At 43.1% G+C, this 20624-nt stretch overlaps 1 protein-coding gene across 8 annotated transcripts; it reads left to right on the top strand.

The window, feature by feature from the left end:
• The first annotated feature begins 2619 nt into the window (after positions 1–2619).
• Positions 2620–20523, top strand: CAMTA2 (calmodulin binding transcription activator 2). Of its 8 annotated transcripts, XM_051995929.1 has the most exons (24): positions 2620–2697; positions 4243–4340; positions 4490–4593; positions 6552–6619; positions 6705–6840; positions 7367–7438; positions 7727–7880; positions 8240–8374; positions 8897–9550; positions 9692–9792; positions 10136–10262; positions 11496–11630; positions 13109–13224; positions 13870–14054; positions 14450–14528; positions 14746–14968; positions 15294–15616; positions 16772–16968; positions 17258–17459; positions 18207–18278; positions 18405–18425; positions 18828–19024; positions 19281–19355; positions 19690–20523. In XM_051995929.1, the coding sequence occupies exons 2-24, from the start codon at positions 4310–4312 to the stop codon at positions 19751–19753; spliced, it is 3471 nt and encodes a 1156-aa protein (XP_051851889.1). In that variant the 5' UTR covers positions 2620–2697; positions 4243–4309; the 3' UTR covers positions 19754–20523. The 8 variants fall into 8 exon arrangements, with proteins under 8 accessions (XP_051851889.1, XP_051851884.1, XP_051851883.1 ...); XM_051995924.1 differs by having other exon boundaries at positions 8897–9792; positions 17258–17441; XM_051995923.1 differs by having other exon boundaries at positions 8897–9792.
• Positions 20524–20624: the final 101 nt, after the last annotated feature.

Raw genomic sequence — 20624 nt, 5'->3', positions numbered from 1 at the left:
TTGTTCCAACTATTTTTTAAAAATTTGAAGTTATGTGAGAAAAACTGCCTGTTTATTTATGCCCATTTCTTCAGCAACCTCACTATTTGGTTTATACTCCCCACAAATGTTACTTATGTGAAAAACCCAATGGTATAAAATATAATAACACTATTCATAATACCAAAAAAAAAAAAAAAGTTAACTGTCCAACATTTTTGATGGTTGAATAAATTGTATATGAATGTAATGGAACTAGGAGTATGTCAGAAAGAACAATAAATATGAAGGATAGAAATAGATATAAAATTATGCAGAGTGGATAAAGGAAAACCATAAGACTTATGTAACAATTATAATAGCTTTGTAAATGAATACAACAAAATTGATGTAAAAAACATTAGATAATGTTGATATTAATTTAATAGTGTACACATCCTTTTCTTTTAAAAAATAGAAAAGTGTAGTTTTCAGGATGTCAAGGCCTGAAATAAATCAATTCCATGAATTGAGGAATAAATTGTATTTAATTGAGATAATCAATTTTGCCACCCTGGGGGATGTCCAGTGGATCTCCCAACTCCAAGACCTATATAATAGCTTCTTGTACCTTTAAGAAGTAGAGAAAGGATGTAGCAAGGCCTGGTCATGAGATCCCAGCAGTCCTCAGCAATCTGAGCAAGGAAAAATACTTCATCCTGCTTGTTTTTCCCTTCATGCTATGAATCCCAATGCAAGGGGACAAGGGAAATCACAGGACTGACTACAAAGCGCTTCAGCTTGAGCCATGTATCCCTACAAAATAAGACTCAACTCAATCTAATTGACATTATTTTGACATTCTGATGTCACTGGGGTCATTTAAGGAGTGGCAGTTAACATTACATTTAGTATTAACAATTTCTGTCCTTATGTAAACAATTTTCTGTAAAGAGTAAGTCTGTGCATATGAAAATATGCTCCAAATCATTATTAATCAGAGAAATGCAAATTAAGACAACTCTGAGATACCACTACACACCTGCCAGATTGGCTAGAATGATAGGGAAAGATAATGTGGAATATTGGAGGGGATGTGGGAAAACAGGGACACTGATACATTGTTGGTGGAAGTGTGAACACATCCAGCCATTCTGGAGAGCAATTTGGAACTATGCTCAAAAAGTTATCAAACTGTGCATACCCTTTGATCCAGCAGTGTTTCTACTGGGCTTATACCCCAAAGAGATACTAAAGAAAGGAAAGGGACCGGTATGTGCCAAAATGTTTGTGGCAGCCCTCTTTGTAGTGGCTAGAAGCTCGAAAATGAATGGATGCCCATCAGTTGGAGAATGGTTGAGTAAATTGTGGTATATTAATGTTATGGAATATTATTGTTCTGTAAGGAATGACCAGCAGGATGAATACAGAGAGGCTTGGAGAGACTTACATGAACTGATGCTGAATGAAATGAGCAGAACCAGGAGATCATTATATACCTCAACAATAATACTGTTTGAGGATGTATCCTGATGGAAGTGGATCTCTTCGATAAAGAGAGCTAATTCCGTTTCAATTGATCAAGGATGGACAGAAGCAGCTACACCCAAAGAAAGAACACTGGGAAATGAATATAAACTGCTTGCATTTTTGTTTTTCTTCCCGGGTTATTTATACCTTCTGAATCCAATTCTCCCTGTGCAACAAGAAAACTGTTCGGTTCTGCAAACATATACTGTATCCAGGATATACTGTAACCTATTCAACATGTAAAGGACTGCTTGCCATCTGGGGGAAGGGGTGTAGGGAGGGAGGGGAAAAATCGGAACAGAAGTGAATGCAAGGGATAATGCTGTTAAAAATTACCCTGGCATGGGTTCTGTCAATAAAAAGTTATTTACAAAAAAAATAAAAAAGAGTAAGTCTGTGTCTGCTAGCAATCAGTCAGCAGTTACTAAGTCCCTATAATGTGCCAGCTATCTTAGAAATAAAAATACAAGCTTAAAGTCTAATGAGGGGGGAGGGAGAGAAGGGGCAACATACACATATTGGGGACATTCAAAAAAGTTAGCACGGTTTCACTAAGACTTTTGGAACATGTGTACAAAATGCCTACAAAACCTAGTGGATGAAGTCAGGGAAAAGGAAAGATGAAAAACCTCAAGCAGAAGGTTGTGTTTGATCTAAGTTTTGAAGGAAACATGAATTTTAGATTGTACATTTTGGGGAAATCAATTAGGAATATAATTGGATTTATATGTTTGCTACATTAAGTCAAAGTGTATCAATTTTTTAAAAAATGGTTAAGACAAAACAAATTTGAACTTGGTTTTGCTTTTGCTTGGGGATGGGCAGGAAAAGGGTGGTTGACATGGGAAATTCTTTCCTGAAGATATTAGTGAAGGAAACTTAAAACTAAGCTTGGAGAAGAGCCCAAGAAGAAGCTTTCTTCGGTATCTCCATCCCCATAGCTTCTCAGGGGCTTAAAAGTTCAAGCCCGTAATTGGATGAGCTCTCCTCATCTCCTTCCCCCTAGTCTCCTCAACCCAGTTCCAACTCAAGTACGAACACGTGCAGCCCAATCCTAATGTGAAATATCCAGGCTAGAACGCCCGCCCTTAAATGGAGGTTCCCCCCCTGCGCGGTGACGTCAGACGCCGCTGTCACAGCCGGCGTTGGGGGGGGCTTGTTCGGTGTGGGGGAGAATGGCCGTCGCCGCCGCCAGTGGGACCCCGGGAGGTAAGAGCCTTGGCCTCTTGCCGGCCTCCCCACCCCGCGCCAGGGGGCGCCGGTCCGCTTGTGCCGGCCCCCGCGGCAGAACCCCGCAGCAGAACCCCGCGGCGCCCCACCTCTATCTCCTGGCACTCCCTTCCTTCTCCTCTTCCTCCGCCCCCTCTCCCGCAGTAGGGGGCGCCGCTCGGCACAGTCCCCTAACGGCTACCTCTCCCGCTCCTCCTGGTGCCTCAGCTGGGGGGACCTGTGGCTTCCGAACCTCCTCTTGTCCCGGGGGGAGGGGGGTGTCTCTCCCCACCCGGCTGCACCTGGGAGTCCCTGGAGGAGGCGCGAACTTCCTTGACCTCAGCTTTGGCCCCATCCCTGCTGAAGGGCCCTCACCTGGCGGGCACCTTGCATTTATGTTCCACGATGGCACCCCACGAGAGCGCGTGAACACACACACACACATTCTGCCATAATCGGGTCTTGTCATCCTTCTCCAAGCCCATCCATCTTGGGGATGATTGCCTCATCCCCTTTACCTCCGATACTCCAGCCCAGGTCCAAGCTGAGATATCATTTCTAGCCTCCTCCCATCTGTTCTCAGGAAAGGTGGGGCTCTGGCCCTGTTAGTGGAGACAGTCTGGTGGATGTGAAATAGGCAAAGAGACCTGAGGGGAAAGGCTGATTATGTGGGAGATTGGGAGGATTATATTCTTCATTTCCTTCTGGGATGGGACAAAAGCAGCCAGGGTGTGTGAAAAAGATATGCTCTTGAGGTCTGGGACCTGGGAAAGGTTGGATGAGTCCCAGCATCTCACCAGGGCTTCAGTCGCATTTGAGAAAAAGGGGAGGATTCTAGAAAGTCTTCAGTGTGGTCCTTCGTTTAGAAACTGCAAAAGGGAGGGGGGAAAAACCCAGGACATTGTCAGAGAGCATCCTAGATCTAAGTATCCTACCTTCAGCTTCTCCCCAGTTTCCCCTTTCCTAGTCCCTGTTCTTTTCAGAGATCCTAATATTCAGGTCCCCAGACCATTCTTTGGGACATTTTCTGCTTCAGGATTATATGACCCCTAAAGGTCCGTTTTCTCAATCTTGTGAAAGACACAATTCTGGCTTATTTCCCCCCACTTCCTTTAGTCCTCATTTTTAGTTGCCATCCCCTAGCTCTTTACAATGCAGTGGAACGAGGTCTGGTTTGAAAGACACTGCCAATAATCAACTAGTTTAACATGCCTCTTCAGGCCTCAGTAATTTCAACTAGAAAATGAGGGAGTTGCACTAGATTTCTGGTCTTTTCTAGCTCTAAATTTGTTTCTCTATAACTTAATTCCCTTATCCTTAATCCTCCAAGTTAGCCCCCTTTTTAAATTCAGCTTGGTTCCCATTCCACATCTTTCTGTTTTTCCAGTCCTCTCTATCTTCCTTCCCTGAAGGTATTCTTCAGAACTCTCTACCCCCAATCTTTCCCCCTCAAGAATCACAACTTCCCCAAGGACTATGTTCTTTTCTTTGGTGAGGTAAGAAAGAGGGAGTTGCTGAATATGAGCCTGCTTTATCTTCTTCTAGGACATACGTTTCCTCTTCTTGGCCCATCAGGCAGAGGGTGACCTTGTCATTTGGAGCTACCTTCACCATGAATAACAAGGATACCACTGAGGTTGCTGGTGAGTTCTGTATTGCTCTCCCTCTCTACCCACCCAATATACTAGCTTTCAAAAATTTAGGGTTGAAAGGAACTTTGTCAATCCTTTAGATTCATTTTCCTCATTCTCTAATAAGAGTACACTGACTCCTATTTTCCAATGCTTTTCAGAGAACAGCCATCACCTGAAGATCTTTCTCCCCAAAAAGTTATTGGAATGTCTTCCCAGATGCCCCTTACTGCCTCCTGAACGGCTACGATGGAACACAAATGAGGTTTCCAAGGATGCTATATAGACAAGGGTGGGAGGAAAGGCTTTTGTCCTTAATATAGAAGGCCTGATATAGGTCAGAAGAGGGGAATAGCTTAATTTTGTTTTTGGCAGGTATGTGTGTCTTGGTATCCATATATCAATCAGCAGTTAAGTGAATGAGCACCTACAGCACTTAGGGCACCATATCAAACTTATAGTTAATTGAAGAAACAACTAACTAAAATTAAAAACTAAAATTTTATTTTAGTTATCTAACTATACCATAAGCTCCTTGAAGGCAAGAATGCTCCACTATCCAATGTAGTACTGTGAAGATAAAAGAACTCAAAAACTTTTCATTTGTTTGATGGGCTGATTTGGTATAAAAATATAATTTAGCTATCCATAGTTGGTCAGTGTCAATAATACAGATAGTAGGTACTATAGATAGCACACACTATAGTATGTGACTATAGAGTGAAACAAGATGGAGAGATGGTTGTAATTTGGGCTGGTGAGGGAAAGGCAACATAGTGTAATTAAAAGAATACTGTATTTGTACACAGAAGCTCTGGGTTTATGAGCCTTGGTTTATTCATTTATAAAATGATGGGATTAGACTAGATGGTTTCTGTATCCTTGAATGTTTAATAGAAAGTAAGCTTCTGAAGGCATAGACTGCTACATTTTTTTTCCTTCATAGCCCATGTTCCCTCTATTAAAGCCAGCACCTAATTTAAATTTTGGTTTTTCATACCACTATTAAGTTTTATTTTCTCTAGTCATGTACTTACATGCAGAATGAAGTTACTTAAAGATTCATTGTAACTTAAACTTTATTTAAATAAAATGACAAAGTATTACGACTTGAAGGATGAGCAGAATTCACACAGGTTAAGGATTTTTATTTGTTTGTTTTTCAGTAATGGGCCACATTATCAGAAAGCCAGATATGTGATGGCCACATTCTTCTTCTTTTTTTTTTTTAATCATTATAGTTGTTAATTGATCTAAGTGTAATATGATTCCTGGGAGCAATTACATAGCTGTAGTAGCAGGCTAATGATTAGGTTCTAATATCCTTAAGAGTTCTAGCTTAGAGAGCAAGACATTGTTTTGTTAATCTTAGCTGTATTTGGCCAAAGACCTCATGTTGGATACCCAGAAAATGGAAGAAAAGATGGGAAACATCCAAATGAGGGAATCATCATGAGTTGACTTGGAAGCTAGACTGCTTTGCATTTGCTAGGGCATTTGTGTGGCTAGGGTAAATAGTTGATTATGTGAAGAAACAAAGGTAGATTAGGTTGGAGATGAAGGTTAGGGGAATATTGTATGTGTGTTGGAGTTGGGGGTGTGGAAGGCAGGAATTCTTGAATGCAAGGTTAAGAAATTTGGACTTTACCTGTTAGGTAGTGAGAAGTTATTTAAATGTTTTTGAACAGATGGAATAAGAAGCATGCATGAGAGTGATAAAGACTATTAATCTGATAAGAGGAAGAAAAAACAGTTGATGGGGAGAACAGAATTTCAATAGTTCCAAATTTGAGATGATAAAGACCTGAACTAGGGTGGAGGCAGTGGGAATGGAAAGTATCTAGTGGAAGAAAAAGAGAAGATTTTTGTTGTTGTTGACTCAAACGAGTCAGGGAAAATAAATAGCTTTTGGAAAACCTCACTTAGCCCTTATGTGAAAAGCTCCTGGGGGAAAAAGAGAGGGTCATAGTTTCTTTGTTTCAAGTCTGAGAAAACAGAGCTTCCGAGTTTCCTTATGGCTGTTATTAAGGGACAGTTGAGCCTTAACAGGGTCTATTTCAAGGACATTCCTTCCAGCATCCAGAACTTGGTAGTGGGTAGGCCTTTTGAGTTTTGCCAAAAAGAATAAGAATAAGAACTTGAAGAGAAAAACTATAAAATGAGAGGATCAGGAAAAGAATAAGGAGGAAGAAAACAAAATGAACATTTTTTTCCCCCTCATAGGAGATTGCCTCTTACTTAATCACCTTTGAGAAGCATGACGAGTGGCTATCCTGTTCCCCAAAGACCAGGTAAGGGGACATGGAAGAGGGTATTAAGTCTAAGGACAAAGGATTCCAGTGCTTTACCTGGTTACTTTCTTCTATACTTCTCTAGGCCTCAGAATGGCTCCATCATCCTCTATAATCGAAAGAAGGTAAAGTACCGAAAGGATGGCTACTGCTGGAAGAAGCGGAAGGATGGAAAGACCACTCGAGAGGACCACATGAAACTTAAGGTGCAGGGCATGGAGGTAGGGGAAGATCCTTAGAGTCTGAAGTCCTGTTCTTCCTCTGTGTTAAGTTTTTAATCATTCATGCCTTGTCTCCTTTTCTAAAATCCAAGTGTTATTATAGTCACCCCTCCCAGCCACAACCATCTCACTTCTTGGGCAATAGTTTGGTTTCCCCATTTCTTTTAGTAACCCAGTTGTCTGGCCCTCCACTTTGTTTCTCACTGGGACTCATCCGTGACCTAGTTCCTCAGATGCTTTTTTTATAAATCTTTGTATGTGGTCTGAGTCCCAACTCTAGCTTTTATCCTTCCTCCTTTTCTCGATGTTCTAATACCTATGTCATGGATGTTCCTAGAAGGTTCTACTTTTAAAGTCCTGAATATTTAACCCTCTTCTTTTTTTCCATCTCCTTAACTCTGTGTTATTTGGATTTGGGGATACCTAGGTTAATGGGGGTGACTCATGGGGGAGATGAATTATTTGAGAGGGACTAAAGAGAAGAGGAGGTAGGAAGCAGCCTTCCCCTCCAACTATCTCTTGGCAGTGTCTCTATGGCTGCTATGTTCACTCCTCCATTGTTCCCACATTCCATCGGCGCTGTTACTGGCTGCTACAGGTATTAAAGGGATTGGGGAATCAGATTCTTGGGGGGGAGGGAAGAGAGAAAAGACTGGGCTCTGAGAGAGAAAAGAAATTGAGTTAGAGTAAAGAGGGTAATGCACTTAGAAGGCCAAACACCTGGGTATTTGGGAGGAATGGGAATTTATGAGGGAGGTATAAAAGTTTAAAAAGCTGCTGAGGGAGGTGGAGGACAGAATTCTGGGAAGGGAACTAAGTACTATGGGGCGGAACATCTAGGTCCCAGTGTCTACTGGCACCCTGTGTCTACCATTGCTGCCCTCAGAACCCTGACATCGTCCTTGTGCACTACCTGAATGTCCCTGCCCTAGAAGATTGTGGGAAGGGCTGTGGCCCCATCCTTTGTTCCATCAGCAACGATCGAAGGGAATGGCTCAAGTGGTCCAGGGAGGAGCTGGTGGGGCAACTGAAGCCCATGTGTAAGAACCCCAGAGTAAAAGTGGGTCTCAGGGTACCCTCACAGAAGCCAAGATGACTTTCAGGTGCCTCTGAAGTGACCAGCTCTCTGTAGCTAGTGAGGAAGTTTGATCCCTTTGCTGCTGGGAGCTGAAATGCTGGTGGATTCTGAAGGCCTTATAATGCAGAAGTGGTGGGGAAAAGGGAAAGATAGGAATTACATATCCCAGGAAAGCTTAGAACAGATACCTTTTCCCAGGCTACTAGTCCCATGGCATCATGGGAGTTGTAGTCCAGTGAGGGAGAAAGGGATAGCAGGGGGAATTTAGGGACTGAATTTTCTTAGGTTCACACAGCAGGCCCTCCCTCCTCCCCTTTTCAGTTCATGGCATCAAGTGGAGCTGTGGGAATGGGGCAGGTGAGTTCTCAGTGGAACAGCTGGTGCAGCAGATTCTGGATACCCACCAGGCCAAGCCCCTGCCCCGTACCCATGCCTGCCTCTGCAGCGGAGGGCTCGGTTAGTGATGGTACCCGAGGGCTCCTTCTGACTCTGACTTCTATTCCCCACTGGGGACAATAACATCTTTTATATTTGTTTGCATGCTAATTTATATATATTTTGCACATTGTTTTCTAACAGTCCAGTGGGACTGAGGACTTCTTTCTCTGGGCCCCATCTTTTCTTCCGGAAATGCCTTCCCAGGCTTTAGGCCAGTTTCTTACTGTATCATTTATCTTTGTGACCCCCCAGTCTTTGTGCACTATTTAGATATAGGAATCAGCTCACTGCCTTTTTTCTTTCTCTCCACCAACCTGTTTCCTTTCCCCTAGAAACCCTACAATTCCCCTGTGTTCTTCTCCCTGCAGTACCTGTCCAGCCAGAATTTGTGGCATCTCTGCTGCCCCAATGGCCATAGGGATTATTACACATCTATTTATATTGGGATCTTAATGGATAGAAAGTGTCTACTGGAGAGTAGTTGGAAAGTTGTCTTACTTTGCTCCTTTTCTTTCTTCCCTACCCCATTCTTCACTACAGGTTCCACAGGGACCCTACCCCACAAATGCAGCAACACCAAGCACCGAATCATCTCTCCTAAAATTGAGCCTCGGACCTTGGCCATACCCCCAATCCCACCTCCAAGACCCCCTGAGCCCCTTCCACAGGCTGTTCCACCCCGTACTGAACCCTCTGAGCTCCCCAAGGTTGATACTTCACCCTCTTCCTCCTCTTCCTCCTCTTCTTCTGGTTTTGCTGAACCTTCTGAGATTAGCCTCAGATCTCCAGTAACTCCAGGAGGATTGCCCCGGGGAGGACCTGCTCTCCTCCTGCTGACAGGTTTAGAGCAGCTCACTGGGGGTTTAACTCCTAGCAGGCACTTGACTCCTCAGCCTGAGTTTGGGCCCTCCCTGGGCCTGGCCCTGGTGCTAGGCCCTCAGCCTCCTGCCCCACCTGGCCCTCCCAGTCCTGCCTTTGATCCTGATCGATTTTTCAACAACCCCAGTCAAGGTCAAACTTATGGGGGTGGGTTAGGGGTGAGTCCTAATTTCCCTGAGGTGAAGGCAGTCAGAACATCTTGCATAGCCCTGGAACCTGCTGCTGCTCTGGAGCCTGTGACATCTAATCAAGGGACTACTCCTAAGACTGGAGAAGGAAAAGAAGGAAACCGATTCTTTATCCAAGATGATGCAGGTGGGATGGGAACTGGGCCTGCCACAGTCTCCTCATCTCCATCCATAGAGCCATCAGTCCGGCCTGGAAGAGGTGAAGGGCTGTTTGGAGGACCAGGGGGGACCAGTGAACTAGAGACTTTCAGCTTGTCTTCCTTCCCAGACCTCATGGGGGATATGATCAGTGAAGAGGCTCCAGGTGTTCCTGGCCCTCCATCTCTTAGCATTATCACTGACTTCTCTCCTGAGTGGTCCTACCCAGAGGTAAGTATCATATTTACTCAACATTTTGCCTCAATATTTACTGTCCTAGTCCTATTTTGAGTTTTATCCCAAACCTAAGTTACCACAGTAACTATAGCCCTACTTCCCTTATAGTCTATGATCTAGATTCTTTAACTTCCCTCAAGTTTTTAAGTCATGTGGCCTTTCTTGTTTTCCGTGTTCCTTCTTCCTCGATTACCTTAACATATACAACATATCCCCAAAGTCTTGGTATATTTTTTAACTTAAATATATTAAAACAGCACAAAGACTTTGGGATGTCCTATGTATTATTCAGAGGGTACTCCCTCTGGTTATTCTCTGTTTATTTGCTTGTTCACAGGGTGGGGTCAAGGTATTGATCACAGGCCCTTGGACAGAGGTCTCACAGCGTTATTCTTGTGTCTTCGACCACATCCTTGTGCCAGCCTCACTTGTCCAGGCTGGTGTCCTGCGCTGCTACTGTCCTGGTATGAAAGAGTGGGAAGCACTGATAAGATATGGGGAGATAGTCTCTAGATGCAAACTTCAACCATTAAAGAATGGAGGCTGGGGAGTTAATATGGAAGATCCAGAAGTTATGCCTGAATCTACTCTCTAATCTTTTCTCCTGAGTAGCCAGGATTAAGGAGGCAACATGGGGAAATGAAAGGAATTCTGGACTTGGAGTTAGACTTGGCTTCCAGTCTCAGTTGTTCTTATTCATTGTGTGCCTTAGCTAAGTCATTTAAATTATCTGAACCTTATTTTGTATTGTCTGGTCTTTAATACAGTTTCTAGCTTTATACATGTATGGAGTTAAGGGGTCTGTCAAATTTAATCCAGGGTACAAAAAGAGAAAAGGTTTAGGGCTCTGAGAGATGGAAATGGATAATGGAAAACAATCAAAAGACCTGGGTTCAAATCCTAGCTCTACTACTTACTAGTTATATGATTATAAGCAAGTAATTTTCTCTTACATGACATACAAATGATTCTTACCACTACTGACTTCACATGATTGTTGGGCTTTTCATTCTATAATCTATAAATCACTATTTTTATTACTGATTTCAATCCCAGGATGCTAAAATGAACCCTGGCCTCATAGCCCAGACCCATTGCTAAGAGATATCCTATCCTAATATGCCTATCAACCAGGATCAGAGAAAAATTTAAATGATTTCATCCCTGATAAACAGGAAGATGAGGTCTCTAAAACAATCAAGGAATCATAGGCGTGACCCACCTATTCAGGCTTTGTTGTATGTGGGTGTTCCATACTTTCCAATACCACTGTCTTGTGAGCTGGGAGGTATGGAGATTAAAAGAATAGAGCTTCCAGTCTAGAAGATCCGGACCTTAAGTTTTACATCCAAATGCCCATGAGAATAGCCAAATGATAAGCCAAACTAGACTCCATTCTTTGAAAACTTTTTCCTCTTTTACTCTGTAGTTAAGTTAGATGGTAGGGAGGGGAGAAAACAGTGGGATCTCTTCACCAGTCAAAGTATAGAGAATTCAGACTTTTATCTGGCCAAACACTTGGAATCACCATTGCCAAGGAGCACATTTCTCCAAACATCCAGGTTTTTGGGATCCTCTAGAAGATGTAAGGCAAGAGTATGGGCAGGATAAGATCTCAGGACTTTGTTTCAGGTCTCTGGGTTGCTTTTCAGTAAAAGAAATTGACATTCTTCTCCCTCCCCCTTTGTCTTCCCTAGCTCATGAGGCAGGGTTGGTATCTCTTCAGGTGGCAGGAGAAGAGGGCCCACTCTCTGCCTCTGTACTCTTTGAGTACCGTGCACGCCGTTTTTTAGCCCTTCCCAGCACACAACTTGACTGGCTTTCCTTAGATGGTAAGTACCTAACCCCATCAAACTTGAGTTTGTTCCTGTAACGTTCCTGTAACCCTGTACTTAACTTTGATTTCCATTTCTTTGAGGGATTTGGTTGGAAATCTAGTCTGTTAGTCAATAAGTATCTGCTCTCTGCCAGATAGTTTCTATCCACAAGGAACTCACAATCTAATGGGGAAGACAAGATTCAAAACAAGTCATGTACAGAATAAATGGGAAATAATCAACAGAAGAAAAACATTAGAATTAAGAGGGTTTGGGAAAGACTCCTGTGGAAGGTGAAATTTTAGTTAGAACTTGAAGGAAGCTGGAAGGAAAAAAGGAAGACAGAGAGGACTCCAGGCATGGGAGACAGTAAAAATGCTCAGGGTTGAGAGATGGAGTTTCTTGTTCCAGGAACAGGAAAGAGGTCAGTGTCACTGGTTTGAAAAGAAGTAGATGGCTAGATTATGCTTTGAACAAGTAGAGAATTTTATAATTCATCCCAGAGGTGATAGGGAGCCATTGGAATTTATTTAAAGTTTGGAGGATTAGGAGGAATATAAACCTGTGCGTAAGAAAATTACTTTTGCAGAGTTCTCTAGCTTCTAGCTCTCCAGTTATGTCCAGGGCCTCGTTCTTATTTTTACTTGATCTATAACAACTTTCTTCTTCACCTTTTCTTTCCCAGATTTCTTGGACTCCAGATCTAAGCCCTGAAGCTTTTTGTTTCCTTCTCTGGGTTTTGGCTATTCCTGTCTGAGAACTTCCTGGGGTCTAATGCTTAGGCTATCTATCTTCCTTCATAGTTTTTTAAAGTTCCTCTATATTCTTTGTCTTGGTGTTTTGTTTTGTTTTGTTTTGTTTTTACCATCTCTTTTTCCCTCTTCAGCCCTCTTATAGGAAAAGGAAGCTATAATGTAATATAGTGAACAATAGTGAGCCTGAAGTCCGGAGATGTGGCTCCAAGGCCCAGATTATCCACGTAATAGTTGTGTGATGTTGGCCTTCTTTCTCTTTTTGTAAAATGGGAGTACAGACAACAGCATTGTTGTGAAAAATTTTTGTGAACATTAATTTGTTTTTTTAAACAATCCATCATCACTGTTTGGGCCCCATCCTGACAGCTTTTTCCTGATGAAATTCTCAATATTAAAAATGTTAGAAATTCCTATAGCCAAAGTACTGGCTTTGAAGTCATAGTTCAAGTTTTTCCTCCTTAACACCCCGGTGAACAAATTAGGAGAGATTTCCAAAATCCATTATCCAATCTTTGTCATTTTCTCTGTATTATCATGTAAATTGATTTGGGATCTAGATGTTTAAATTATATTCTGAGTCTTGGTATACATTCAGGGTCCCTAGTTCAGGTTTGAGGAAGATATCTTTCTTTTTGAGTATTCTTTTCCTCTTAGATCTTGGTATACTTCTTATTTACGGTGTTTGAACATTTGTTCCCATCGTTTCCAACTCAATCTCCTATTCCTTTCCCCTACAAGACAACCAGTTCCGGATGTCCATACTGGAGCGACTAGAGCAGATGGAAAAACGGATGGCAGAAATGGCAGCAGCTGGACAGGCCCCTCCCCCAACTCCTAACCCTCACCCAGTGCAGGTATTTGGAGAGAGGGAAAATGCCACACCTCCCATAAGCAAGCAGCTGTGGTGTTTGAGCCTCCTTACTTTCCTTCCTTCCTCTGACCTCTTTAACTTGGTGCCCCTTTTCTCTTCCTAGTATACCATGTCTCCCAACACTACCTTCTCTTCCAAGGGTAGCTATTGTGGATGCCATTGTGGCATGCCTACTTCCTCAAACTTTTTCTGTTCTGGAAAGGGGGAGAAACTGGGGAAGGAAACAGGAAGATTTTAAAAGATCTGGGGGTCCTGATTTATACCAGTCAACTGGAAGCAATGTGGCACTATTTTAGGGACAAAGATACCTAGATGCCTAACCAGAATGGTCTGGAAAGAACTAAAAGACAGGAGACCTGATTTCTAGAGGGAAGTGGAGACTAAAGATAGAATTGAAAAATGGAAGTAGGAGAAGAATATTTGGATCTCAGTAGATAAATGAAACAGTAGGATTAAGGCTGTTTGAGGACTATGGGAGAGAATGTTTGGGTACCTGAGGCAGGAGGCAGGGTTAGTGAGCACCAGGATAAATTACTGCCAGTAGAAGACAAGATACGTGGGCCCCTAAAGTCAGCAGAAGCCAAGAAACCAAAACCTAGACCTTTGGATGAGGGTGTGTGTATTACAGGGAGGTGTCCTGGGGCCTGGGTTTGAGGCCCGTGTGGTGGTCCTAGTAGAACGTATGATCCCTCGTTATGGCTGGCGGGGCCCTGATCACCTGGTTCACGGGGGACCCTTCCGGGGTATGAGTCTCCTTCACCTGGCAGCAGCCCAGGGCTATGCTCGTCTCATTGAGACCCTGAGCCAGTGGAGGTGAGTACAGGTTGGGAAGGGAAAGGGTGGGGAGTGGGTTGGAAGGTGGAGAGCCAGAGTAGTAGTTCCAGGGTCAGAGAGAAATCAGTGAAGTGGGTGGCAGGGTTATTATACGTAAACAATATGGGATTGAGGAGAAGTTAGAAATTGGGAGCCAAGAGAATATTGATGTCCTTGGCCTTATCTCCTAGGCTTAAATGCTCCATAATCTATTAATTTCTTAAAGTTTCTTGACCCTATCCACACCCTTACCCTGACTTGCCCTTCTAGTTGTCTTGACCTCTGGTCCCTCATCTCCTTGATGTCTGCCCTTTTTAGTCCAACCTCATCTTAGATTTACACTCTTGTGCTCTGATTAGCTTCCTTTATTTCTGTCCTTCTCTTGCCACCTCCAGGACTATGGAGGCAGAAAGCCTGAACTTGGAACAAGAGGTGGATCCACTTAATGTGGATCATTTTTCCTGCACTCCTTTGGTAAGGAGACAAGATTCATGATCCCTAAGTGGCTACTGAAATTGGGGTAAGTGGGTGGTCAGAGGGGAAACACTAAGGACACCTAAATCCTTTGAGAAGAACAGAGGTAGAGAGATATAAAGTCATAGACTGAATGGTTGACTTCTTAGGGGAAGGATAAAGGTATTGTGTCTAGCTTTTACTGTCTATTCTTCCATCCCACCCCTCTCTTCCCTAGATGTGGGCCTGTGCCCTAGGGCACCTAGAAGCGGCTGTGCGCCTTTTCCAATGGAACCGCCAGGCACTGAACATCCCTGATTCTCTTGGCCGACTACCCCTGTCTGTGGCACATTCCCGGGGGCATGTACAACTTGCCCGGTGTCTAGAAGAGCTACAGAGAAAGGAAGTTCCAGTTCAGCCCCTACCTACCCCTTTGCCATCTTCTGCTAGCTCTGATACTGGTGAGGATATTGACAGGAAACAGGAAAGAAAAAAGTAAGAGGAATCAAGGAATGGATTTGAGAAATGTGAGAGGGGAGGGAAGCTTTGGGGCCAGGAGCAGCTTTGAGGAAGAGAGATAGGATGGAGGGAAAAACAAATGCAGCCACAAGGATAGAAAATGAAAGTGGTAGCCTAGAAATAGGGAGTAATAGTAGGATGTGACCATTAGGGGAAGAGGTAAAAGATGTAGGAAGAAACTAGTAGGGCTACTTTGGATAGCATTTGCCTTGATCACAAATAACTTTTTGAATTGCTGAATCTTTCCCTTCTCTCCCAACCTTTTAGGTCTGCACAGTGTCTCCTCATCTTCAGAGCTGTCAGATGGCATGTTCTCTGTCACTTCAGCCTATTCTAGTACCCCAGACAGCAGTCCCCCTCCTGCTCCTTTGCCTACTTTGGAGGAAGCCACTGAGGTGACACAGCCAGGCCAGTCTCCTCATGGTTTCTCCAAAACTCCCAACCTAGTCATGGAGTATAAGGTCAATAACTCGAAGGGACTTCCCTCATCTCCCTCTGTGAGTGAGGACTCCACAGTAGAGGCTCCAATCCCAGGTTATGGGGCCAGTTCAAAAGAAGTTGCTTGTCATCAGGCTGTGGACATAATACAGGTATTTATCAAACTGTGTCTAGGGAGTGAGGATTTCAGGATACTTGTGAATGAAAGTGGAAGAGAAGAGGTTAGAAAAAGCAGGGTTATTCCTGCATAGAGAATCTATGAAAAGATCAAAAGTTCCCTTTCTAGAGTGGTTTGGTCCTGGAAGGCATTGGGGTGGACAAAGTTGACCCATGTTTTTTCAGTACCCCGTGAACCTTGCCTAGCAGTGAGGACAGTGATATGCTTACAATAAAAACTTATAAACTCCTGAGAATGAAAGAATAAATTTTTCATTTGTCTCATCACATGTATTTAGTATTATATGTATTGTACTATGTTCTGTTCTAAGATACAGCCTAACCCTTGAAGTGCTTATACTCTAATTGGGAAGGGCATATCCATAAAAAAAATTAAATAAAAGAATGGTAGGATATGCTTAGTGTCAAGTGTGGAATATTGATAGTGAATCCACAGGACCAAGTAGTGATCAAGGGCAGGCTGAGAAAGGCTTCCCAGAAGACATGGTAGAACCTGAACTGGACCTTTAAAGAAGGATTTAAGACAGAAACAGTATTATGAGCAAAGGCAGCAATAAACATGAGGTATGAGTAGATTAATTTGGTTGGAGTAGAGTCTTTGTAGGGAAGAAGTAGGTAGGAGTTGGAGAGGCAGTTTATAGTCTTTAATATGAGACCAAGGAGTTTGAACTTCATTCTTAGAATGTGTTTGTCTCTCCAGTAAGATTACAAATACCTTAAGGACAGAGAATTTTCATTCACTTTTTGTCTTCCCCTTAGTCCCATCTGACTAAATGCTAGTGCTGTCCATGGGGTTCTCTTGGTAAAGATACTGGAATGATTTGCCACTTCTTCTAGTGGATTAAGGCATACAAAGGTTAAGTGACTTGCCTAAAATCACACAACTTGTAAGGGTCTGAGATTGGATTTTGAATTTTTCCAAACCCTACCCTCTGAGCCACTTAGCACTGGGCTATAATAGTAACTCAGTAAGTATTCTAGCATGATCAGAGAAGTAGGGAATTAGGAAGAAAGGTATAGTAGGACTTCAGCCAATGGCAGTGAAATAGGCCTAATGCTCAATTATTTATAAGGCATAATGAGGACCCACCATAATGATGGGTAGGATCTTTTGTTATGTTTTCTACCAGGTGGACATGATCTCCCTGGCCAATCAGATTGTTGAGGCCACACCAGACCGGATTAAACAGGAAGCTTTTGAGGTTGAACCTGAGGCTGGAGGCCCTCTTCAAGAAAAGACTGGAGCCGTGGGGCTCAGTGAAACTATGTCCTGGCTGGCTAGTTATCTGGAGAATGTGGACCATCTCCCTAGCCTCACCCAACATAGGTGACCACACTCAGGATGGATTCTCTAGCCATTTTTCCTACAATTAGACAAGGAAGAAACAGGGCCCTACTAGCCTGTGACCCAGGGACTTTGGATAGAGCAGATTTAATCTCTGGTATCCAGTCTAGAAAAGGACTCAACCTTGCCCACAGTTCTAGACTCCTGAAGAGGAATAATAGCTCTTTAAACTCAATTATCAGGCTGTATCCCTCTACAGAAACTCCTGGGATGGAAAGGAGGAAAAGGTGGCTGCACTCTAATACCCTTTTTTCTCTGTCCCCTGAAACAGCAAGCTACCCTTTGAGCGGGGTCACCTGACTGCTCCCCCTGCCCCATCTTGGGCAGAGTTCCTTGGGGCCTCAGCTAACGGGAAGATGGAAAATGACTTTGCACTTCTAACGCTGTCTGATCATGAGCAGCGGGAGCTATATGAAGCAGGCCGTGTCATTCAGACTCCCTTCCGCAAGTACAAGGTTGAGGGGAAATTAGAGGTGCAGCACATTATTAGGAATCAAGACATAGAAAGGGGAAAGGCAGATAGCAGATAACTTCCCTCATTAATTATTCTGTGGTTATAAAGAGTGCTAGGTAATGTTTGACATGGGTTGGGATAAAGTGAGATATGGCTTCTGGGAGTGTATGACTAAGGTCATCACATGAGTAAAAAGGAGAAATGGGTGCCAGAGAGAAAGAACAGAGTGGGGATCAATTACTGAGTTTATGGTTCAAGAGTAAATATAAGAAAGGAAGGGCATTTCAAATGTGGGCCCTGAGAACTAATTCTACATTCAATACCATTCCTACTATTGATTCCAATAGAAATATTCCATTATTCTGGAAACTGAGATACAAAGTCCCAAAAGATGTGAGATTTGAAGGGCAGAGTTTTTGTATAGGAAAAGAGAGTACTCAAGGAAAAGCCAATAGATAAAAACTCAGTATGAGAATAATTATTAGTAAGTGGTAAAGTATATATTAGGTTTATAGGCCTATGCAACTCAGAAGGACAAGTCTTATGGATTCTGGGAGTGAGAAAATTGTATGGGAGCCCAGAGTTGTTAATTTTGGTAGGATAATTAGGTTCCAGACACAGGTCAAGCCAAGGAAGCAAGATTATTGAAAGGACTATAAGATAGGTCTATGAACGTTAAATTTTGTGGGGAATCATGATTGTCCCTGGGGGGAAATGTTAGGGACTTAGGATCTTCAAGTTTTTCCTTGCTCCACCCATTCCCAAGGGCCATCGACTGAAGGAGCAGCAGGAGATAGCAGCTGCTGTGATCCAGCGCTGTTACCGAAAGTACAAGCAGGTAAGATATACTGCCCCACCTCCAACTACATACTGCAGATATACTGCCCCACCTCCAATTACATACTGCTTCCTGAGTACCTCCTTGGCTTTTTTTTTGCTCTAATTCCACTTCTTTTCCCACAAGCTAACATGGATTGCACTTAAGGTAATTAAGTGAGTATTTTATTTGGGAGTAAGGAGCATGCATATCAGAGGAAAGATGTATCTGTTCTCATGGAAGAGACTTGTATCTATCCTCGTTTGAGAACAGGCCTCTAAGTTCGCTGCCTTTTTAGAGACTCACCTAGAGTAAATTAAATAGCTATGGAGTACAATGTCTTCATATACTGCCTCAAATACTTAGTAGTTGTATGATTACAACTTCAGAATTTCTGTTTCATTTTACAAAATGGATATAATATGTACATTAAATTTCTCAAAATGGTTTTAAGGAAAGTGTTTTTCAAACATTAAAACATCATATAAATGTGTGTTGTCTCTCTCCCAACATGTTGTTTTCTCTCTTTTGATTATGTTTGGTCTCTGTTCCCTGAATTCTGTCCTCCAGTTTGCACTCTATAAGAAGATGACCCAAGCAGCCATCCTGATCCAGAGCAAATTTCGAAGTTATTATGAACAGAAGAGATTTCAGCAGAGTAGACGGGCTGCTGTACTAATTCAACAGCACTACCGTTCCTATCGATGCAGACCTGGACCCTATCACCGCCCTTCTGGGCCCTCAGGACCTCTGCCTCCTCGTGGCAAGTATGTTCCTGAGCCCCACAGCTATGATGGCTTCCAGACTCCACAGAAAACTGCTGCTTTACATGTAACCAACTTCCCTCTTCTCCCCACTATAATTATCAGAATTGTCTTCTTTATACCTAAAAGTTTCCTATTTGAGCTGTCTTTACTCTCACTTGACCTTCCCCTTTCCTATCCAATTTTCTTAGGGAGGTGGGACTGAAGAGGAACCTGTACAATCTTTCTCTTGTTAGCATCCCCTTCTTTCTCCTTCCAGAGGCTCCTTCCTTACTAAGAAGCAGGATCAGGCAGCTAGGAAAATTATTCGTTTCCTGAGGCGTTGTCAACATAGGTACCTAGCCCTCTTTATCTACTTTATTTTCCCCATTAATGTTCAGTTCCTTTGATCCTCCCATTGATTCCTCCAATCATTTCCTTCTTTTTAAAGTACATTTAGTAATTTATTCTTCCCCATTATATGTAAAAACAATTTTTAACATTTACTTTTAAAACTTTTTGAGTTCCAAATTCCCTCTCTCCATCCCCATTACCTTCATTGAGAAGGCAAGCAATTTGATACAGTTTATATCTATATGATCATGTGAAACATTTCCATATTCGTCACCAATCATTTCCTTCTAAGATCCTATATTACTGTTTAACTTCTTTTTATCTCTCCCCAACAGGATGAAGGAACTGAAGCAAAGCCAGGAACTAGAAGGTCTCTCCCAACCTGAAATGACCACCTGACCACTCCACTCCCACTACCTTGAGAAGGGGTGGTTTTTACAGGGATAAGTTCCCTTGTTGGAATAGGAAACAACTTCCCTCCAAGACTCCATAGAGCCTCTTCCCTCTGTAGGACCCTCCTCTTAACCTCTCTAAAGTGTTTGTTTCCTCCTTTTTCCTTCTAGTATTCCTGTCTCTCCTGCCTTCTCCTTCCCCTATTTTTACTGATCCTGGCCTTGAGTCTGACCCATACCTTAATCTTCAGCTATGATCTGTCACACCCATTTCTGCAGCCCTCGTACCCATGAAGGGCTTCCTCCTTTGCCTGCCTGCCTTACGTGTTTCTTTCAACAGTCAGCTTCTGAAAGTCTCTCCCGGTTTCCCATTTCCATATCTGCTTCTTCCGGTCTGTCTATCTCCCGCGTCTCAGCCCAGTCACTCACATTTCTGATCCCTGGAGAAGTCTTGGCATGATTCTTTGTCTCAACGCCTGTCCTGTCACTTACGTATCCTGATTTTCCTCTTTCTGCCCCTCCCCCAACCTCCCTTCTATTGATGGGATAGAAAGGGAGAATGGGAGAGGTGTAAATAACAAGTGGAGGGCATTATTGTATGAAACTGTGAGGAATGGGATGGGGGGCATGCATGGGCCAATTGCTCCCCCACCCCGGGGTCAAAAAGGGTGAGGGGTATGTCTTCTTATCTCCACCCCATTGCCCAGGTGGTCACCGTTTTAAGTGTGCATGGGCTTGGTTTGTACAACTTGCTATTAAAACATCGCTGCAACCGTCTGACTCCTGCTTTTGTTTGAGGGGAAGAGGAGGAGGAGGAGGCAGGACCGGGCCTCTCCCAATCAGTGCAAATCTGTGTAACTTACGAAGTTGGGGGATCG

Source organism: Antechinus flavipes, chromosome 4 (assembly GCF_016432865.1).
Source record: "Antechinus flavipes isolate AdamAnt ecotype Samford, QLD, Australia chromosome 4, AdamAnt_v2, whole genome shotgun sequence".
NCBI classification, from domain to species: Eukaryota; Metazoa; Chordata; class Mammalia; order Dasyuromorphia; family Dasyuridae; genus Antechinus; species Antechinus flavipes.
The sequence above is the reverse complement of the archived record's forward strand: the minus strand, read 5'-3'. Positions and strand labels throughout refer to the sequence as shown.